At 49.2% G+C, this 18,628-nt stretch overlaps 4 protein-coding genes across 4 annotated transcripts; 3 read left to right on the top strand and 1 right to left on the bottom strand.

Annotated features, from left to right (window-relative positions):
* The first annotated feature begins 365 nt into the window (after positions 1–365).
* BO95DRAFT_411006 (MFS transporter) lies at positions 366–2,861 on the top strand. Its single transcript, XM_025584201.1, has 4 exons — positions 366–801; positions 870–1,235; positions 1,309–1,365; positions 1,426–2,861. The coding sequence occupies exons 1-4, from the start codon at positions 729–731 to the stop codon at positions 2,607–2,609; spliced, it is 1,680 nt and encodes a 559-aa protein (XP_025443473.1). The 5' UTR covers positions 366–728; the 3' UTR covers positions 2,610–2,861.
* On the top strand, positions 2,718–5,719 carry BO95DRAFT_481226 (uncharacterized protein). The gene is made up of 3 exons (XM_025590196.1): positions 2,718–2,780; positions 2,818–2,987; positions 3,106–5,719. The coding sequence occupies exons 2-3, from the start codon at positions 2,851–2,853 to the stop codon at positions 5,555–5,557; spliced, it is 2,589 nt and encodes an 862-aa protein (XP_025443472.1). The 5' UTR covers positions 2,718–2,780; positions 2,818–2,850; the 3' UTR covers positions 5,558–5,719.
* A 4,492-nt stretch (positions 5,720–10,211) lies between these two features.
* Positions 10,212–13,271, top strand: farB1 (putative C6 transcription factor (Ctf1B)). The gene is made up of 3 exons (XM_025592335.1): positions 10,212–10,702; positions 10,792–10,982; positions 11,062–13,271. Exons 1-3 carry the CDS (start codon positions 10,452–10,454, stop codon positions 13,248–13,250), a joined length of 2,631 nt encoding a protein of 876 aa, XP_025443471.1. The 5' UTR covers positions 10,212–10,451; the 3' UTR covers positions 13,251–13,271.
* Positions 13,272–14,918: 1,647 nt separating this feature from the next.
* On the bottom strand, positions 14,919–16,671 carry BO95DRAFT_430761 (unc-93 family MFS transporter; the record flags this gene model as incomplete). Its single annotated transcript, XM_025584977.1, has 4 exons — positions 14,919–15,153; positions 15,214–15,309; positions 15,341–16,023; positions 16,078–16,671. The coding sequence occupies 4 exons, from the start codon at positions 16,669–16,671 to the stop codon at positions 14,919–14,921; spliced, it is 1,608 nt and encodes a 535-aa protein (XP_025443470.1).
* Positions 16,672–18,628: the final 1,957 nt, after the last annotated feature.

The raw sequence follows: 18,628 nt of genomic DNA, 5'->3' as shown, positions 1-18,628 counted from the left end.
ATACTCTGCCTGCGACTCGTTGAATATGATTACCACATATGTGCTCGTATCTTACAGCTGCTGTACCACAATTTTCTGCTTGGGGGAAATTTGCACGAAAGATTGTTCTGGTTGGGCAGGCTCAAGGTTGCCGGCAGACCGGGTAGTCCCATGGATGAAGTACAGTGTGGCCAAGTACTAGGTAGTAGTTACTGTACTTTATGCATACCTTGAGCAATTGCAGTCCTGTTCGTCAGATTCATACTTTTTATACTGTATAGTGGGTTCCACTCTACGCCAGCCCTCGCCTCTTCACCACGTTCCCTTTTCCTATTATTCTTTCTCTCTCCATCATAAATTTCTCTCTCTTGCCCCTCCCCCCTCCCCCAAAGCTCTTTATTTCCCATTCAGCACACTTGCGTTAGGCTAATCATCCTTTATCTTTCACTTTGCACAATCGCTCTCTACAAACCTGTTCAAATCCTTGGCGATTATCCCGATATCCGTGTCTCCACTTCTATTACCAGTCTGGAATCGAAATCGGAAACTCGACCATAGAATCACTACAGGAGAACATTTCTAGGGAGATCTTGCATTATCCGTTATCAGCATAAATAACCAACACAGAAAAGGGAGATATAACATACACAAAAGTACCCTTCAACAACACACCGCAAGAGTCATTTTTCATTGAGAGCCGTTGTCTCGCGGAGGGCCTGCCGTAAGAGTCTTGGTTGATTCGTCCGAAGATGGTATTAACACAGCAGAGAAGAACATCTACCTCCGACGACGAATTTCCCACTGCTCAGCTTCTCCTGCTAGGTACGCAAGGTCTTTGTTGCTCGAAACAGATGGTGATGGTCTTACTAACGCCACTACTCATGTATTAGCAATATGTCGTATCGCAGAGCCCATTGCCCTCACATCCATCTTCCCGTACTCATGGGTCATGGTCAAGGACTTTAATGTGGCTGATGACAGCAATGCGTCTTTCTATGCCGGCATTCTTGTCTCTACCTTCTCACTTTGTGAGGCTCTTACGGGCATGTTCTGGGGAAGCCTCTCGGATCGAGTCGGCCGCAAGCCTGTCCTTATCTCCGGCTGTTTCGGCACCATGGCATCTCTTCTCATGGTTGGATTCGCAACCAACTTTTGGGTAGCTTTGCTCGGTCGAGCTTTAGGTGGTGTACTCAACGGAAATATCGGGGTCATTCAGACCATGGTCGGCGAGCTGGTCAAAAATCCCGAACACGAACGTAAGGACTGGTTTACTTCTCGGTTTCAGTGATCTGCAGTGTTGGAATTGTTTCTGATACCCCATTCCTATAGCACGAGCATATGCTATTATGCCGTTCTTCTGGTCAATTGGAACTATCATCGGCCCAGGTAAGCGGAAGCGTGTCTCAACGACATTAGGGGGAGGTCTCAAGCTCATCATCTTCACAGCTATTGGAGGTCTACTTGCAAAACCTGCGGAAGGCTATCCTACTTTTTTCTCTCAGAGCGGGCTTTTTGGGACATTTCCCTTTCTTTTGCCTAACTTGGTCTGCTCTGCTTTGCTTCTTTGCAGTATTATTTTTTGCTGGCTTCTACTGAACGAGACGCATCCCGATATGCAACCTCGAAATGGAGTTGGGGCAGAGGGCCCTGATAGCACATCTGTCATGCATCCTCTACTGGCCACTTCGGGACCAAGTACGACTGCAGGAGCTGATCTCCGAGCCGAGTCTTACGGGACTTTCAATCATGTGCACCTCCACGACGATCAGGATTGGCATGTGCGCTCTGATGGCTCGATAGACTCGAGTTCGCAACGGAAGGCCGTCTTCACGTGGCAGGTGACCATGCTTGTTCTCGCCTTGGCGATATTCACATATCACTCGATGACATACGATCATCTGCTGCCTATCTTCCTGCAAGATAAGCCTGCAGTCGACGTCAATTTATTGACTAGCCCGGCTCTTCGATTTCCCGGTGGAGTCGGTCTTTCGACCCAGTTCGTTGGTTTGATTATGTCTTGTGACGGCCTTATTGCGTTATTCATCCAAAGCCTTGTATTTCCAGTTCTGGCTCATTATCTGGGGGTGTGGCGCCTATTCGTCCTCGTCACCATTTTGCACCCTCTTGCTTATTTCATGGTCCCGTTCTTAATATACGTTCCTCACGACTTCATCTTCACCGGTATCCTTGGATGCCTGGTTGTTCGCAACGTTCTCTCGATCATCGACTATCCAGTCCTCCTGATCCTCATCAAACAAGCCAGTCCTCCTGGTTCGGTTCTGGGCAAGATCAACGGGCTCGCGGCCTCTGCGGGTGCACTCTCACGCACCTTGGCTCCGCCAATTGCCGGGTTCCTATACAGCACCGGTGTCAGGGTGCAATGTACGGCCCTCGCGTGGTGGGGGAGCACTCTAGTCGCCATTATTGGGGCAGTGCAAATGTGTTTCATTCAACAGAAGAAACATGGCTCTGTTGTAGTACAGTCTGCTGCACACTGCCGTTATGCACCAGATTCATCTACGTGGAAGCAAGAAGCTGTTCATATCATCGTGACAGAAGCTGAAGCCGACATTGGTCATGAAGCCGAGAGGAACTCGCGTATGGTACAAGAGACTCATGATTTGGCTTGAATATCAGCAGCTCACTCCATAATCAGCGTCTCCTACCCTTGTCCCTGTCTTGTGCGATTTTACTTGCGGCATTAGTCGGGCTAAGCAGTACCTCGAATACACGCACAGCCTGAAAAGGTTGGGAGTTCACATTCGAGTGCTGGCAAGGTGTTCCCGTATGACTGGAGTGATGTACATAGATATTTTGGTATTACTGGCAATATGATAGCACAAGGGTATAAGATCGACATTTGTGCTCAAGATGGGTAGTGGCCTCCCGCCTGTTCAATTGCATCCGAGAAGAGTGAAGTCGTGCCCAAGCACTCTGGCCGGCTATCAGAAGGCGGTGAGGCTCGGTACATCAATTGCCATCTCACACCGCTGTGTAAAGGCGGTGTGGTACGTCGCCCCTTTTAGACTAGTTTTGTTTATCGCTTATCCTGGCAACGGCCGGAAAATCATAATAAACGCCGATCTTAGACTGATCGTGAGCATCGACAGACACCCACTGCCTTAGTGCATTGAATCAGGGATCGTTCATTCCCCTTCTGCTTGAGGGTACTGTAGTGCCTTCTACACCTACCCATCTCATAAAATCTCTATCTGTTACTTGTGATCAATCACTTCTCCCTGGTGCCATGTCCACACCTCTATCACCGTGGACGTCCTCGCGCCAGAACTCTCGCGTCCTCTCATCAAATTATGATGACGCCGTAGAGAAAGAGGACGTTGAAGCGGGCTCATTCATTGTTCATGCGCAGGAGAATATCCTCTCCAGCCCGTCAAAGTCGATCGACGATGTGCCGATACCACTTCGGGTCGACGAAGATCATGACCCTGGCTATGAATTGTCTAGTCGGGAAGAAGACAACGCGGATGTGGAATCCTTGCAGATTGCACCTAGCTCACCGTTTCAGCTTGAGGGAAGGGACGAAACACTTGATTTTGCGAGACTGCGAGCCATAACCCGGCAACCATTAGAGAGCATCAGCGAGCATTCCGCAACGCCTAGAAAACGCTCCTATGAGCAGGTACCTGACTACCAGGAGATTGACGAAGAGTCGGAGGAAAGATACAAAAAAGTGGCCAGTCGAAGGGAAGCTTCAGAAATTGGCGTCTCCGCTGATGACGATATTGAGCCTGTTGGCGACCAGCAGAGCGTAGCAGAAAGGATAGGCCAAGGAGTAATCCATGGCGTGGTTGAGAATAGGGACAACGAGGGCATGGCAACTCTTCTTTATAAGAACGAATCCATTGACGATGGATTAGACAATGATGAACCTATCGACATATACGAAGCCAACGACCCTACGAACGACGACTTTCATGATTCTATAGATGATACTCGACTCAGTACCTTCTCTGCCGTGCCTGATATGACTACATTCGCTCAACTGCGAAGTGACTCTCCATACAAGTCGAAGCGATCGCTTTCACAAAGCCTGAGCCAGGAGGAAGACTATGAATCTCGAAGCACGGAACCGGCTACATCTCGAACCGCACGAAAGTCGCCTAGAAAATCCGCTTCGCTTGACGCTAGTAATTCATCGCCTCTCATAACACCCAAAAAGGGAGATTTCAAACACACTGGTGTGACTCCCAATCTGCTCGATTTCTCAGACCAGCCTGCTTTCTTCTCACGTGCACGCCATAATATGCAGAATGAGCGATACTCGCCGCTGCGACGATCACCACTGAGAAATGCTCGAGATGCAGTGAAATCACCTGCCAAGGCTTCCCTATTAGACTTCGACATACCCAGCATTCCAACTCCTCGATCCATTCCCACGGTCACCCCGCGGGAGCTCGAGTCCTTAAAGTCTGGGTTTCTATCTGAGATCTCTTCTCTCAAGGCTACCCTCAGCGGCAAAGAGGCGGAGGTTGCCAGTCTCAAAAAGGCAGTTGCAGATGCCGAGCGACGTGTTGGCGAGGCATTGGAGGAGGTCCGCAATGAGTCAACTCGCAGAGAAGCGTTGGAAATCGAACAAATCGAATGGCAACAGAGGGGCCAGGAGTTGGAAGCTGTTCTGCGCGATGTGAAAGCCGAAATTGTCGGAGGCGAACAGGAAAAGGAGCGACTAGTCAAGAGGGCCATTGAGGCCGAGAAAATGAAAGAGCATCTAGAAGGGAGGGTGCTAGACCTGCAGAGTCAATTGACCGCTTCTCGTAACTCCGCCTCGGAGGAGAGCTCTTCAGCGACGCATTCTCCTAGTGTGAAGACAGCCGAGGAGACTGCGAAGGAGGTCCAGGATGCCGTCAAGAAAGTTGCACGTGAGCTTCACACTGCTTATCAAAAGAAGCATGAGACCAAGGTGGCGGCGTTGAAGAAGAGCTATGAGGCTCGTTGGGAGGAACGAGTACGTCAAGCTGAAAATAAGTTGAAGGTGACCACTGAGGAGAACGAACATTTGAGGAAAGAGCGGGATACCGTTCTATCGGAAGCATCACGGGCCAATTCGAGCTTACTTTCCCACGAAATAAAAGAGATTGGTCCAGACCATCGCGTGCTGGAGGCACAAGTCAAGGCTCTACAGCAGGAGGTGGTCATTCTCAAGGACGAGACCGAACGTCTGCATGCTGAGTTGAAGGTTGAGCGAGCGGAAAAAGGCGAACTTGTGGCTGCTGTTGATGAGTGGCTGTCAATCCAGCCGGTTCAACCGAGCGAACCAAGTCTCCCCCCGTCTTCCCATGCCCAGCTGCCTCTGTCGCTGGAGCCGTCGACAACTACAACTGAGCCAGCACCCGAAGATATCCAGCGGAACGTTAGCCAAGGCGGTTCCTCCAGCAGCACCCGTCCTCCTAGCACAGGCGCAGGGTATGAACGAGAAAGGAAGATTCCCAAGATCGGGGTGCCAGTCAGCAGACAAGGTCGCGGAAACAGCGGCAGTAAATCGGGGATTGCAGTTTTCACCCCGGGGCGGAGCGGCATCATGGGCTCGATTGAACGTATGGGCCGTGGGGGTGCCTAGGATGCGTAGATGGTTTTTTATTTTTGTTTTCTTTACGCATCGAGATATCCTAAGGGGGCGTTTGTTCATGGAATCGAGGGCCTGTGTGTTATGAGACGGACAAGATTTATGTGCCTAATGATACATTGTAGCGAGTAAATCAACTACTCCCTATTGAACAATTTGAAATGAAGTCAATGATTCTGCTATATGATACCATGGAAATCGATCATTTGCTCGCACATGAACTAGGGACAATAGGGTGAAAGCATTGTAGATTGGTCACTGCCTGTACTGCAGGTTACGAGTTCACTTCCTTCCACATGGTAACTTACTATCTACGTATAGTACTGTACTTACTACTGCTCTCCTCCTTAACCAAGCAAACAAGTATAAGTGATAACTTGGAAGAATAATTGAACCCACTAAGAGTTTGTCTCAAATAGGCAGTTGCGCGTATGAGCTGAGCCTGGAGCCCTGAGCCTCCTAGAGGCGGGCGGCTGGCCGTGCAGTCAGTCGGTTTATGTCGGATTTGGCGGGCTTTTCATGAAACCCCAGGCCGGAAGGGGGGGGGGAAGAAGTAACCTTGAACTGGAATTTGGAGCGCGGGTTGGGAGATTTCCATTTGTAATATTAATGGGATTCGGTGCTCTAGAACGAGTCCCTATTTTTACTCACTGGCATACGAGTACTTAGAATTTCAAAGTTGTAACTATTGAGTATATTTCCATTCCGCCCACATCCACAAGATTGATGATCAACATTAATGAAAATGATAATGCTACTACTCATACTATGTAATATACTTTCCCAGATCGCCCATTGGCAAGCTTCCACTTCCTGTCAACAGATTGGTGATCCGCCGGTCGTGTCACTCGTGGGGGAAAGAATCTTTAAGGATTTTCGAGAGCTGAGGCGTCGGAAGTTGTCCACTGTCCACTTTGTCCACTTGCCCAATCGCATTTCCTCCTTTCCAAGTCCCCAGGTCTGTGAAAGCTCCATGCTTGTCATCGATCTGGAATTCGCAAAATAAAAAGAGAAATGTATATATATACACATAATAAAATGAATAAATCAAAATCAGGAATACGAGTCAGAAAGCAGATGTTCCAGTACAAGCTCTCGAGCAGGACTCACACGGGGTTAAAAGGGAGGAAGAAGAGGGGATGGCTGCAAGGGCACAGCACTCCTCTTGGTCAAGGATCAAAACAACTGGAACCATTGATCAATTCCTGACCACAGGCTATTGTGGCTAGACTGCTAAGTTACTCAAGTGATAATGTGGGGTAAGTTGAAGCCCGCTTCTGGATTCCTCCGATTATCGCCAATTAACCCGCTCAGCCCTCCGTCATGTCCCGACAGCTAACGCTCCAATTACCTCTCTCCTCCTACTTTGCTTACTCCCCTCTAGTTTTGAATCATTTGATCAGGATTAGGGCTTATAGGTTGAAGGCATAGGGTATAGACTATGACAACATTTCTCGAGTCCAGAGTCCCGACTCGGAGTCTCAGGAACAAATCATTCGCCTATCGGTCCAGAAACTGTGAGCCTGTGACGGGGATGCTCTGCAGGCAAAGTGCCGCTTGCCGGCACTATGACGCGTGACATCGGCCACGTATGGGAGAAAAGAAAAAAAAAAAACCTGGAGCATCACGTGGGAGAGAGCTTGTTTAGTTTACTCGCGCAAGGATTCGAGACTGTTCTTTCCGAGGGTGCCAGGATAGCCTCCGTGGGGACAGAAATGCGTAGCCCCGTTGGCGTGCTTTCATCTCTAGGGCTACTCGAAGCCTTTGGGCGTCAATTGCAGGGTGTGGCTTTTACTGAACGCTGTACTCTGTACAGTACTGCACATATACCTTGTAGAGTAAGTACAATACCCCGTATATTTTTCTTTCATCGGCTTGCGGGATCGGCTGCAATTCCACATCGGGCAGCTGACGGGGTGGGTGAGTGTGGGCCTGTGCTATTCCCACTCTTAGGCCCAATGTGTAAATGCGGAGATCTGATAGACAGTTAATCACAGCCGGCCAGTCCTGATCTCTACTTATGTAGACTGTAGTTCACAAGAACAAGAACAAGGAACAAGATTTGGTGCTGCACCAGAGCCGAACAGCTTTTCTAAGCAGTCAATGCTCGTGAGCACCTTCACAATGCCCGGACACAACATGAGCGCTTTTTCCGACTGGCCGGTGACTAAGGCACATGCTCCTTCCTGACCGGTAAATTGTCTCTTGGTATAAATGAACTCGGCGTTTGATATCCCGTGCAAGGAGTGGAAGAGGGACTAGGTCCTATGATAGTGAGAAGGGTACGTGGCCAACATACATACCATGTAGTCGATATTACATAGTATTTATTTGCTTCGAGGGCCCTACGATTGTGCAGCTCGAAGCCCCTGGAATGGACGAATACCGTCATAGAGACTTTATACCAAACAGACAGGCGGTATGGCTGGGATTTGGTTTGTAAGATCCCCGGACAACATAAGCAAAGCTAAAGTCGACGTTCTCATTCGTTCCTCCTTCTTCACTCGTCCAGTAAAGACTGGAATGAAATAATGGTTGTATCCCGGGGTCCAGCTAGACGATAACAAAGGGGCCGCTCGGCACTTCCTCACGGGTATGGACCATCACGAAGTCTAGAGGGAGCCGACGGAAGCGACCCCGAATTTCATGAAAATCACACCAGGGACCACAGGCTTGTTTTTCGGCCAGTCACGGCTGTGCAGGCTCGGAATCTTTTCCGGTTCAAGCATGACGCAGCTGCTGACCAAGTTTCTGGCTAACTGTTCGGCCAGGGGCACTGTCATGATGGAGTACCGAGTACTTTAGCCATCACCAGCTGTGAATAGCCACAGGAGCCCCATGGCTTGAACGAAGAAGAAAGCCTAACAAATTACTCCATAGTAGTCTTGAATTTGCACCTGGTTCCTCTGGTCCGAAGGTAGCTAAGAAGAATGTTGGTTAGTTAAGTGATTGATCATGACTAAACAAACATTCGCACACTTGTGACAGCCGGTTCAAGTAACGTGACCGGGCCGATGGGGCCTTTATCGGAGAGAATGGGCTGGGAAAGCTTCGAATCCTAGAGCGGTTGAGAGGCCCAACAGCCACTCACTGGCTCCTGACTCACAGTCTCACTGGCTCACTGGCCATTGAGAAAGAAGAGTGGGTTCAGCCGGGATGTCTTTCCTTTGCTGAAAGTGAAAGCGCAAGACGGAAACCTCCGGCTATAGCAGCAGCTGCCAGCTGGAGAGAAACAGATTCGGTCCACCTTTTTCCTTTCCTCTTTGGATGGGACCGCCTTTTCCAGACTTTGCCTTTCTTTTTTTTTTCTTTTGTTTTGTATTTCTCGTTTTTTTGGCGATTGGAGAAGGAGTAGTGGGGTAGGGTGGGGGGAGGGCGCTCAACCTGGGGCTTGCCGCTCGAGACTCGGAGGAGGAGGAGGAGGAGGATGGCGAAGTGGGGAGGGGAAAGGAAGAACCTGGAGGGAAGGTTGCTCACTGTTGGTAAGTTATTACTGGTAACTTGACTGTTGGAAGCCGGAAAGTGGTTGAAATCGGATGGATACGGCGTCACAGGCGTCACAGCGTTCACGGCGTCACGATAGGTGGGGGTGCCCTCGTACAGTAAGCAGCGGCAATGACTGGCTCATAATCAACAAAACTTCCCCACCGAACGTGGCCCGCTTTCTTCCTCGAGACACTCGAGTCACCCGGTTTGTACTAGTCTACTTTATCTAACGCCCACTTTTTCGCTTTTTTTGTTGCGCCTATTTTTCTGGCCAGCGTGACTACTATGGAGTAGGTTAGGTATGAATGTAGACTAGACTAGACTAGAATGGACGACGAGAGTATGCACTCCGTACACTCAGTGTTCTTCGATAAAATAAGAACAAGAAGAAGAAGATTCCAAGATCACTAACTAATAACGATAATGATGAATCTTAAGACCCAGGAAATTAGTTTGGGTAGTTTGGTTATTAGGTTAGTCATGAGTGGTACTCCGTAGTTAGTTAAGTTAGTTATAATTTATTACCATTCCATGTGCCGCCTCTCCTTCCTCTGCCATTTTTGGGCGGAGTAATTAATCCCACGGTTCTGGTCTGGGGGAGGCAACCGATTCTACAGAGTACTCCGTACTAACGAGTAACTTAGTTAGTCGAATACTAACTGCATTAGTAACTACGACTAAAGTGGATCTGGGGCTGGTACTGTCCCTTCCCCTCCCCATGGCTAACTAATTCTACGAGTACGTACGAGTACATGTAACTACTTTACTAACTGATTAACTGATGGAAATGTCATTTTTGGGGAGTGAGCGTTTTCCCCCCCCCCCGAATTTATTAAAATCCCTACTTTAGTACTTAAACATTCTCCTCCCCGACCCCCGCGCCGTGTGTCGACTTACCGTCCCCTTGGACGAGAAGTTTGAAGCCTGGTCCGGTGATCTCCTGCCTCTATTTTCCCGGAATCTAATCCCCCCAGGGAAAGGAAGAACCGATTACAAAAGAGAGAGAGAGAGAGAGAGAGAAATTAAAAAAGAAAGAAAGAAAGAAAGAAAGAAAAAGAAGAACACAAGCAAAAGCAAAAGACATCTCGACTCACGTAACCTCTTTTTTTTTTGTTCATCACCTTTGGGAATACCTGCTTGCATATATCACGGTTCTAGAGGGGAACGAAAACCAAAAGCGCGCAATCCACAGAAAGATTTACATCTCCACTCTTCCGTCACTGTCTCGTTCTGATCACCAATTCTATAACTTCTCTGTTACTACCCCTTTCACACTTCTTCTTGGCTCTGCTCTCCTTTGAGTATCTTCATTCTTCAACATATTAATTATTTTGTCCACCCACAACCTTTTATCTACCATCGTATGGACTGAACCCATCCTAGTCCGTGCTTCTTCATAACAATGACCAATTCCGCCGCATCACCGTCATCGGCATCCAACACCCCCATGGAGACTGATCCCAAAAGCAAGCGCAAGGCCTCTACAGCCGGTCTGCCGGCCAACTCCCGTCCCGTGAAACGGCGGGCGTCCAAGGCCTGCTGCTGTTGTCGGGCTCGTAAGGTGCGCTGTGATGTGGTCGAGAATGGATCACCATGCACCAATTGTCGCCTGGATCAAGTAGAGTGCATTGTCACTGAGAGCAAGAGGAGAAAGTTCGTCCATGTCGAATCTGTCTCCCGTTTGATTTCCACTCCACAGAATCTCCGGCTAACCTCGAACGCGCCGTGTTGCCACTATACAGGAAATCACGTGTGGAAGGTGACAATAGCAGCTCACAGTTGCACTCGCACTCTCCTTCTGAGGGCGCTGAAGATGCTTCCAACCTCTTCCGCAGACTGAGCGAATCCCAGGGGCTATCCGATGTCGCTCCTGCGTCTCCGTCCCAACGTTCACTGGATCTAGACCAAGGACAGCACATCCCTCATCTTTTGTGTGCGTATTGATCCTTCAGTTGCTTCCACTTGGATAACAACTTGCGCCCAGCATTGTCTAATTCATAATCGTGTTTTAGATCAGAGTCAAGTCAATCGGGCTGGCTCGGGAGATCGCTTTCGACGAAGAGTGGCCCCCAATCCGGCTGTTCCGGCAACTCTACCATTGCACCATGTCACGTCACAGATTCAGCAAATGCTAGACCCCTCTTTTGCGAGTGCAAGAACGGGCGGAGTCGCTTTACCTGATTACATTCGTGGTCTACCACCTCGTCTTCAAAAGGAAGACATTGAGTACCTGTACCAGAAGGGAGCGTTGACCGTTCCCGACGTGGGTTTGCGCAACGAGCTGCTCAAAAGTTATATACATTACGTGCATACTTACATGCCCCTCCTTGACCTGGAAGATTTCCTGCAGACCATTGTTCAGAATGACGGCATCCGTCGAATGAGTCTATTGCTCTTCCAGGCCGTGATGTTTGCGGGTACAGCGTTCATCAGCCTGAAGCACCTTCATGCAGCAGGCTATCCTTCCCGAAAAGCGGCGCGCAAGGCTTTTTTTCAGCGAGCAAGGCTTCTTTACGATTTTGACTACGAAGTTGACCGGATCTCACTGGTTCAATCACTGCTCCTGATGACATATTGGTATGAGACACCGGATGATCAGAAGGATACCTGGCACTGGATGGGTGTAAGCCTGTCTCTCGCACACACGATTGGCCTACACCGGGATCCGGGTAACTCCCGCATGGATGTTCGGCGTCAACGGATGTGGAAACGGATCTGGTGGAGTACATATACACGCGATCGCCTTATCGCACTAGGGATGAGACGGCCCATGCGTGTAAAAGACGACGATTGTGACGTTCCCATGTTAACCCTTGATGATTTTGAGTTCCAGCCGTTCTCCCCTGAAATCGTGAGCATGGTGGGCAACTCGGAAATCTTACAGAACCCGAAACACCAGCGGGAGCTAGCCCTCATGTTTATTGAAAAGGCAAAGCTCTGCTTGTGTGTCAGTCATGTATTATCTGCGCAGTATTCGGTCTTGAGCCATAAGTTTGGCGGGACAATGGAGACTACGATGATGCTGGTACCCAAAAAGTCGGCAGCAGAAACGTTTGAGGTTCGCCGATGTGACCAGGAATTGGAAGACTGGCTGGCCCACCTTCCCACCGAAATTCAGTATGCCCCTGCCGCACCTGCCAAACTTGGCGAGGCCCAAGAGGTGCTTCATTCCCATCGCGCGTTACTGAAAATGGTCTATTTGACCACATCCAGCGCCCTGCACCGCCCGCAGGTTCTCCCTGCGATCCCGTTTCCATCCACGGATGCTGAATTGCAGGAAATATCAAGGAACAAGGTCAGATATGCTGCCATCGAGATCACGAACATCGCCCAGGATCTACATAGTCTTGATTTGACGCGATATTTCCCTACCACCGGCGTCACGGTTCTACTTCCCGCGGTCATAATTCATCTTCTCGATATCAAGTCTAGCGATCCCACAATCCGAATGACCAGCCTTCAACGATTCTATCAATGCATGCGGATCCTGCAGCGTCTTAGAGAGATCTATGCGTCTGCCGATTTCGCGACATCGTTTTTGGAGGCTGCGATCCGAAAGGCCGGGATCCAGCTTACAGTGGCGCCACAGGATGTGCACTCACGGTCCGGCAGTACGCTTGGCGCGACTACTCGGGTTAATGCCTTGACTCCACCCCCAGATTCTTTGGCACAGAAGATTCCCGACCTTACATATCCGAAGTCCGACACAACCGGGCTTGTCGAACAACTGGCTGCAGAAAGCGGGCCAGCCTTTGCCTCTACCCCGCCGCCTTCCGACGGCAGCGAGAATGGCAGCACAAGCAACATAAACCCAAGTTATCATCATCAGGACGCATTCAGCATCCCCAATCTGGATTCCGAATTAAGTTTGAGCCAACTGATGGACTTGGCGAATGATGCCGAGGTCACCCAAAATGATTTCGATGCTCTCATCAATTTTGACGACACCGGAGCCGATTTTCTAGGTGTCGACGATAGCATCAATACCACCGGACTCACTAGCGGTAAAGGCTTTAGTTTGGGGCTAAGTGCCTTGGACAACTTACCAGACATGGCTCCATTCAATTTGACGGGGAAGGGTCCTAACCTTCCGGGTCTAGAAGATGAGCAAATCTCTGACGAACGCGCCTCTGGTGTGGGGCATGCTGGGATGAATACAATCTCATCCGACCTCGATGCCGAATTCGGATTGAATCTTTAAGCATGGCCTGTGATGCTATTCACCGCTTCTCGAGTGCAATTTTACCCGTGTTTCTCTTCCCCACCCCCTCCCCCTAAAGTGCGTGTATTTACTGATTGGGATGGTGGCCTGTTGTGCTCCATAGCGCACATGCATTGAACACCCTTTTTTTTGCGGCCTAGAATACAGGCAGGGTTTGTAGGGCTTTTCACCTTTTTAGGGCTTGGTGAACCCCTCTTGCGGGATCCGGTTAATGACTCTTTCCATGTTTGTTCTTGAGACGGAGTTGGCATTTGTGCCTGCCGTCATAATATGTAAATAACCTGCACAATCAGCCGCAGGACATCTGATGAATATAAACGTGTACATGATACTGGCAGGTGCATATGAACTATAATATTGGTTTGAGAGCGTTCCCAACTCCAGACCCGCCCCGGCAGATGAGGAGTTTAGTAGACTAAGTTAATTTGTACGTAGTCAGGGTTGACCGCTCTGCCCCGCCCGATGGAGCGAGCTACGTATTGTAGACCTGTGGATCCACCATGGGCCTTTGCGGATTCCTAGTCTAGCAGTCAATGTACCATTTCTGGTGTTGTCTGTGCATCTAGACCATTGCTCTATTCATCATGGCACACCAGCAATCCCTTCAGCTCCTTTTCTATCAGTCAAGTCAAGACGTTTGGCCCTGTCACACACGCGACCTGGAGGTGCTGTGACTTTTGCACTTGCACCCAAACATCATCCCCATCAGTGAATGAACTAATGCAGCTCGACAGACTGCTGCATGCTGCCTGCCACAATCCCTGCTTTGAGCAACATTGCTAAGTAATATGCGAGTCAACCTCTATTTACTGAGGCTGGAATGTTCGGGATGTGTATTGACCGCATACTACGACCCAAGGTACCTACACAGCAAATTCCTTTAGGTCGAATGTAGATTCAATAACAGTATACATACATACAGAGAGATGGATGTCTATATGTGTGCGCAAGACACCACCTGATGCAGGCACCGGCTGTCACTGTGGGTACTGTCCAGTCCCTTCAGAGATCATACAAGCAGACGTATGGCCTGGAAAAGGGACTGGTACGCATGCACATGATATATATCTCCACGGACGGCTGCGGGTGTACAGTATAGTACAGACAATGAGAATCGGCACAGAGTCTCCGAGTCAGCTAAATGTTAGTGTGTGGTCAAAGTCATAGATGGACCGATGTCTACCGATCTTGGTTTGTTTTCCGGCCCAAGGCAAGTTTTGCTGGTATCGCGGGTAAAAGGTAGCTAACTCTTGGGCAATTTGAAACACCCACGATGCTTTCCCTGATGGCAGGGCTAGGTGGTAAAAAAAAAAAAAAAAAAAAAAAACAGGGGTCCATGCGGTCCACTTCCTTACGCAGGACACTAAAAGTATAGTTGATCAAATGAGGTAGTTGATTGAGCAAGCGAAAATTGAATGGCTAGGGTAATGGTGGAAGAAATATGTCATTAGGGGCTCCTACCCCTGGTATCAGCAAAATAATTACGAGATATGAAGATTAAAGAGATTAAAAGATGGAAACAAGAAAGCGTCAAGGGGTCGGAAGCACCAATAACTTGAGCCAGACCAGTTCATCATCGCAGCATCGCGTCATGTAACCAGATTGCCGTCCTTTCATGGGACACGCAGTTCAAGTCAAGGAGAAGAGTTAACTGAGAGAGACGCGCTTCTCATCCTTCTTATCAATGGACTGTTGCTCCTCTAAAGGCACAGATACTCCCACTTCTTGAGCGGTCTCGTCCGAGAAGCGTAGATCAGCCTCCATGTCCGCGTGCTCCTTGATCTTGAGGAATACTACAGGGGAGGCAATCACAATACTGCCAGCAAGGAGGCCCCAGCAGGTAGCGAATTCCGTCATGAAGGGAGTATTCTCCGCATCCAACCTGTGGATCAAGCCAGTTAGTGACTGATTATGAGTAGGGGAATGCATGATGGAGACTTACCGCCACATGCCTGCTGCACCAGCGGACTGGATGCCCTTGTAAAATCCAGCAAAGTTGGCCAGCTTGCGGCCGTTGTTTGTCAGAGAACCCATGAACCTACAATTCACCTAGTTAGTCCAGTTCTTACCATCCCAAATTCAATTGACGTCCCAAAATTAAGTGACGAAGGACGGGGGTTTTTGGAGCAAGGGGCCAAACTGACCAGTATGCGCAAGTTTGGAAAGCCGCATCATAGAACCCGTAGAACATGTACAAAAACATTGGACCCACGAAGCCGTGACTGGTCCAGTCGGTATCCGCCTTGACTGTTTCGCGAGTGTAGGTCTTCTGAAATGCATAACCTCCACCCCAGACACCCATTGTGAGAACCAGCAAAAGGAAAAGATTCAGCCTGGCTCGGGTGGGCCGAGAGAGAAACTTCAAGTCCAGTAATTGCCCGAAGACGAACGCTCCGAGCATTTGCATCAGCCAGTACAGCAGATTGTTGAGGGCTCGTGTACGGATGGTGAAGTATGCACCATTGACACTGTTGAACTGGTACGCCGTAAACCAGTTACTTGTCAAAAACATCGGGAAGAGGAGGAGAATATAGTAGTCGGTGCGGAGAGTATCATAGAGACCCATAAACTCGGATTTCCAGGTAGGGTTCTTCATGACGATAACGTGCGAGCCATCTTTGCGCTTGACATACTTTGAATCCGCGAGGCCCCAAGCCAGGACGAAACCCAAGGCCATGAGTACCATGAATGCAATGTAAGTCCCATCGTTTACTTGACCAGCCACTGAGTGCAGGTTTTGACCCAAAGGCACCTACAATGCAAAAGCGTCAGCTTCGGATGGGAGGTCAAGGTCAAGGATACATACCAAGCTGCCGATGACGCCGCCAAGATTGAAGATCACCCAGAAAATGGCGATGAATTTGCCCTTCTCCTTTTCGTTCGGATAACTCATCATGACGGCACCCTGGGCGCACCACAGTAGGCCAGCGCAGGCGCCTAAAAGTGCACCAGCAAAGATCAGAAAGCCAGAGTTTTGGTTGTGGTTGTAGGACAGTAGCGATGCGACATAGAGAAAATAACCAAAACCACCAATTGAGAGCGTCAAACGCAGACCAATGCGGTTCGCAACAGAGCCCGCGAAAAACCCAACAACCCCAAAGGTACTGTAAAGGGCGGTGTTGGCGTTGTTCACGTCCTTGAAACCTAGCTGACCTCCACCTCCGAGGCCACTAACGGCATTGAACATTCCCGGGCAGAGGAAGCAGACAAAGGAGACCAGGAGAAGCTGTGCATCAGGCGAGGCAAAGTACGGCAGAGTCCATGGACCAATCTTAAAAGATTTATACATCCAGGACTTGCCAGTAAGCGGGTGGACTTGGCCGGCCTCAGGGTCAATTGTGACAGCCTGCACCTCCTTTTCGGGCTGCTGGCTCTCCGGGCCAGTTGTTGAGGTAGCCATTTTTTGTCAAATCCCCGAGGTCGAACAGCAAGATGCCTTTGAGACGATTTGAGGAGTGACTGGGGACTTTTCTGCCACTCGCTAAGTAAGAGCAAAGACACAATCAGCCGACCAATCTTGCACAGTACAGTAGAACCAGAATTGGCAAAGTCAAGTGGAATAGCGGCAAGTGATGTATGTGTCTAGATCTTAAGGATAATTGCGGGACTGAGTTATGTGCCGGAGCAAGAAAATACAATCCGCAGGAGATAACGGGGATGGGATGGCGAAGTCAAAAACTGGACGGGAAGACACAAGAGGAGGAGGAGGATGAGAGAACTACCCGACGAACGAAGTAAAGATACCAGACCACTGAAGTCAAGAAAGAGAGAGGTAGGCGGGAATTCAGTAACATAGAAATATGTAGGTTTCCGGGGACACACGCACACACACAAGGCTAGCGACGGAAATATTTTTCAAACCAAGGCGTGACAAGGGATGAGATTGTTTTGGGGACGATCCGGGGTAAGAATGTAGGGGGCGGACACGAAAACAAATAGTCTCGGAAGGGAGAAAGGATTCGGATTGTGGTGTGATGGAACGTACTGTTATCGAATTGCCAGTAAGGATAGTAACAGAGAGGCGAAGTGGAGAAAGTGTGGGAAGGGAATCAGGAAATAAATATCTTGTTAGGTTGAGGAAGATGAAGAGGAGGAGGAGGAGAAGAAAGAAGAAGAGGAGGGGGCGTGAAGCAAGAGGCGAGAGGCGAGAGGTTAGGGAATTGTGAGCTGATTATTGTTGTGATTGTAGTTGTGGTTGATGTTGATGTTGATGCTGATGTTGATTGAGTTTGGTAAATGAAGGTGGTGGATACCACCCTAGGATAAGCGGAGAGGGAAAAAAAAATTACCAAGAAAGACTGAGATGCGACAACAAGATAACCTTTGAGCAAATGAATGGAGGATAACGAGACAGCCTGGGAGATAATGAGTAACTACTCCACGGGTACTGTACCTACTAGCTAGACTAGTAGACTAGTAGTACTCAGTAGTACCTTATCATCGGTACCTGTTTAGTTGTCTCTTCAGCCACGAATCAGAAGCGGCAGGGTTGCGAGTCGATCGCCGTCCACATGGGATGATCCACCCGACTGCAGACAGGCAGGTAGATAGACGAGGTGAAAAGTGGTAATTACTATATGTAACTAGGAGGTGGGGGAGAGAAGGCCTGGGGAAGAAGAGTTGGAGCCTTGGAGGAAAAGAAAAAAGAGTACATACAAGCAAATACAAACACTAGATAGTGATACGCGGCAGGATTTAAATAATAAAGTTACCTACCTGCTTACCTTACTTGCCGGGCTAAGAACAGTGAATACCCAAGTACATCAAAGATTGTCAATGATTCAACGATGATTCCAAGCAGACCTACGGACGGTAACGAGCTCCAGGACCACCAACTTGACTTGATGGTTGGTCCGGGGCGAGCGGGTTTATCTCCGCATGCATGACAGTGCAGAGGTACTCAGTTAGGTCTGCGAGTGGCTTTGTCGAGGAAAGGTACCTAAGTTAGTTACTGGCTAACCACCGGACTCAAATTCTGGTAAACTGATCATGATCCGGATCCTGTGACTGATTACTTGATAAGCCAATGTCTGAATGAATGAAGATAAACAACCCACCCATCGTTGAATTTGCGACGGTGACATTGGGCAGCTGAAGCTTAGCCGAATGCGGGGGGCCCAGTCGGGTCCACGGCTGCCACCGTTGCATTCTACCTTATCATCTGCGGAGCTTCAGGCCAGTTTCACTGGCTCCTGGGGCAACTCAGGTGTGTTGTCGTGTCTAGAAAGGTGATCCCCGTATTATGTGCTTGGGGGCCAGGTGAGTGAATGAGTGAATGTATAATACTGTACTGAACATGTGGTAAGGGCAATAATAATGTGCCGTCCCTAGTCGTCAGGCGATCGATAACTAGAAGG

The sequence above is a fragment of the Aspergillus brunneoviolaceus genome (genome assembly GCF_003184695.1).
Source record: "Aspergillus brunneoviolaceus CBS 621.78 unplaced genomic scaffold BO95scaffold_24, whole genome shotgun sequence".
Classification (NCBI taxonomy): Eukaryota; Fungi; Ascomycota; class Eurotiomycetes; order Eurotiales; family Aspergillaceae; genus Aspergillus; species Aspergillus brunneoviolaceus.
This window is presented reverse-complemented; position numbering and strand designations above follow the sequence as displayed.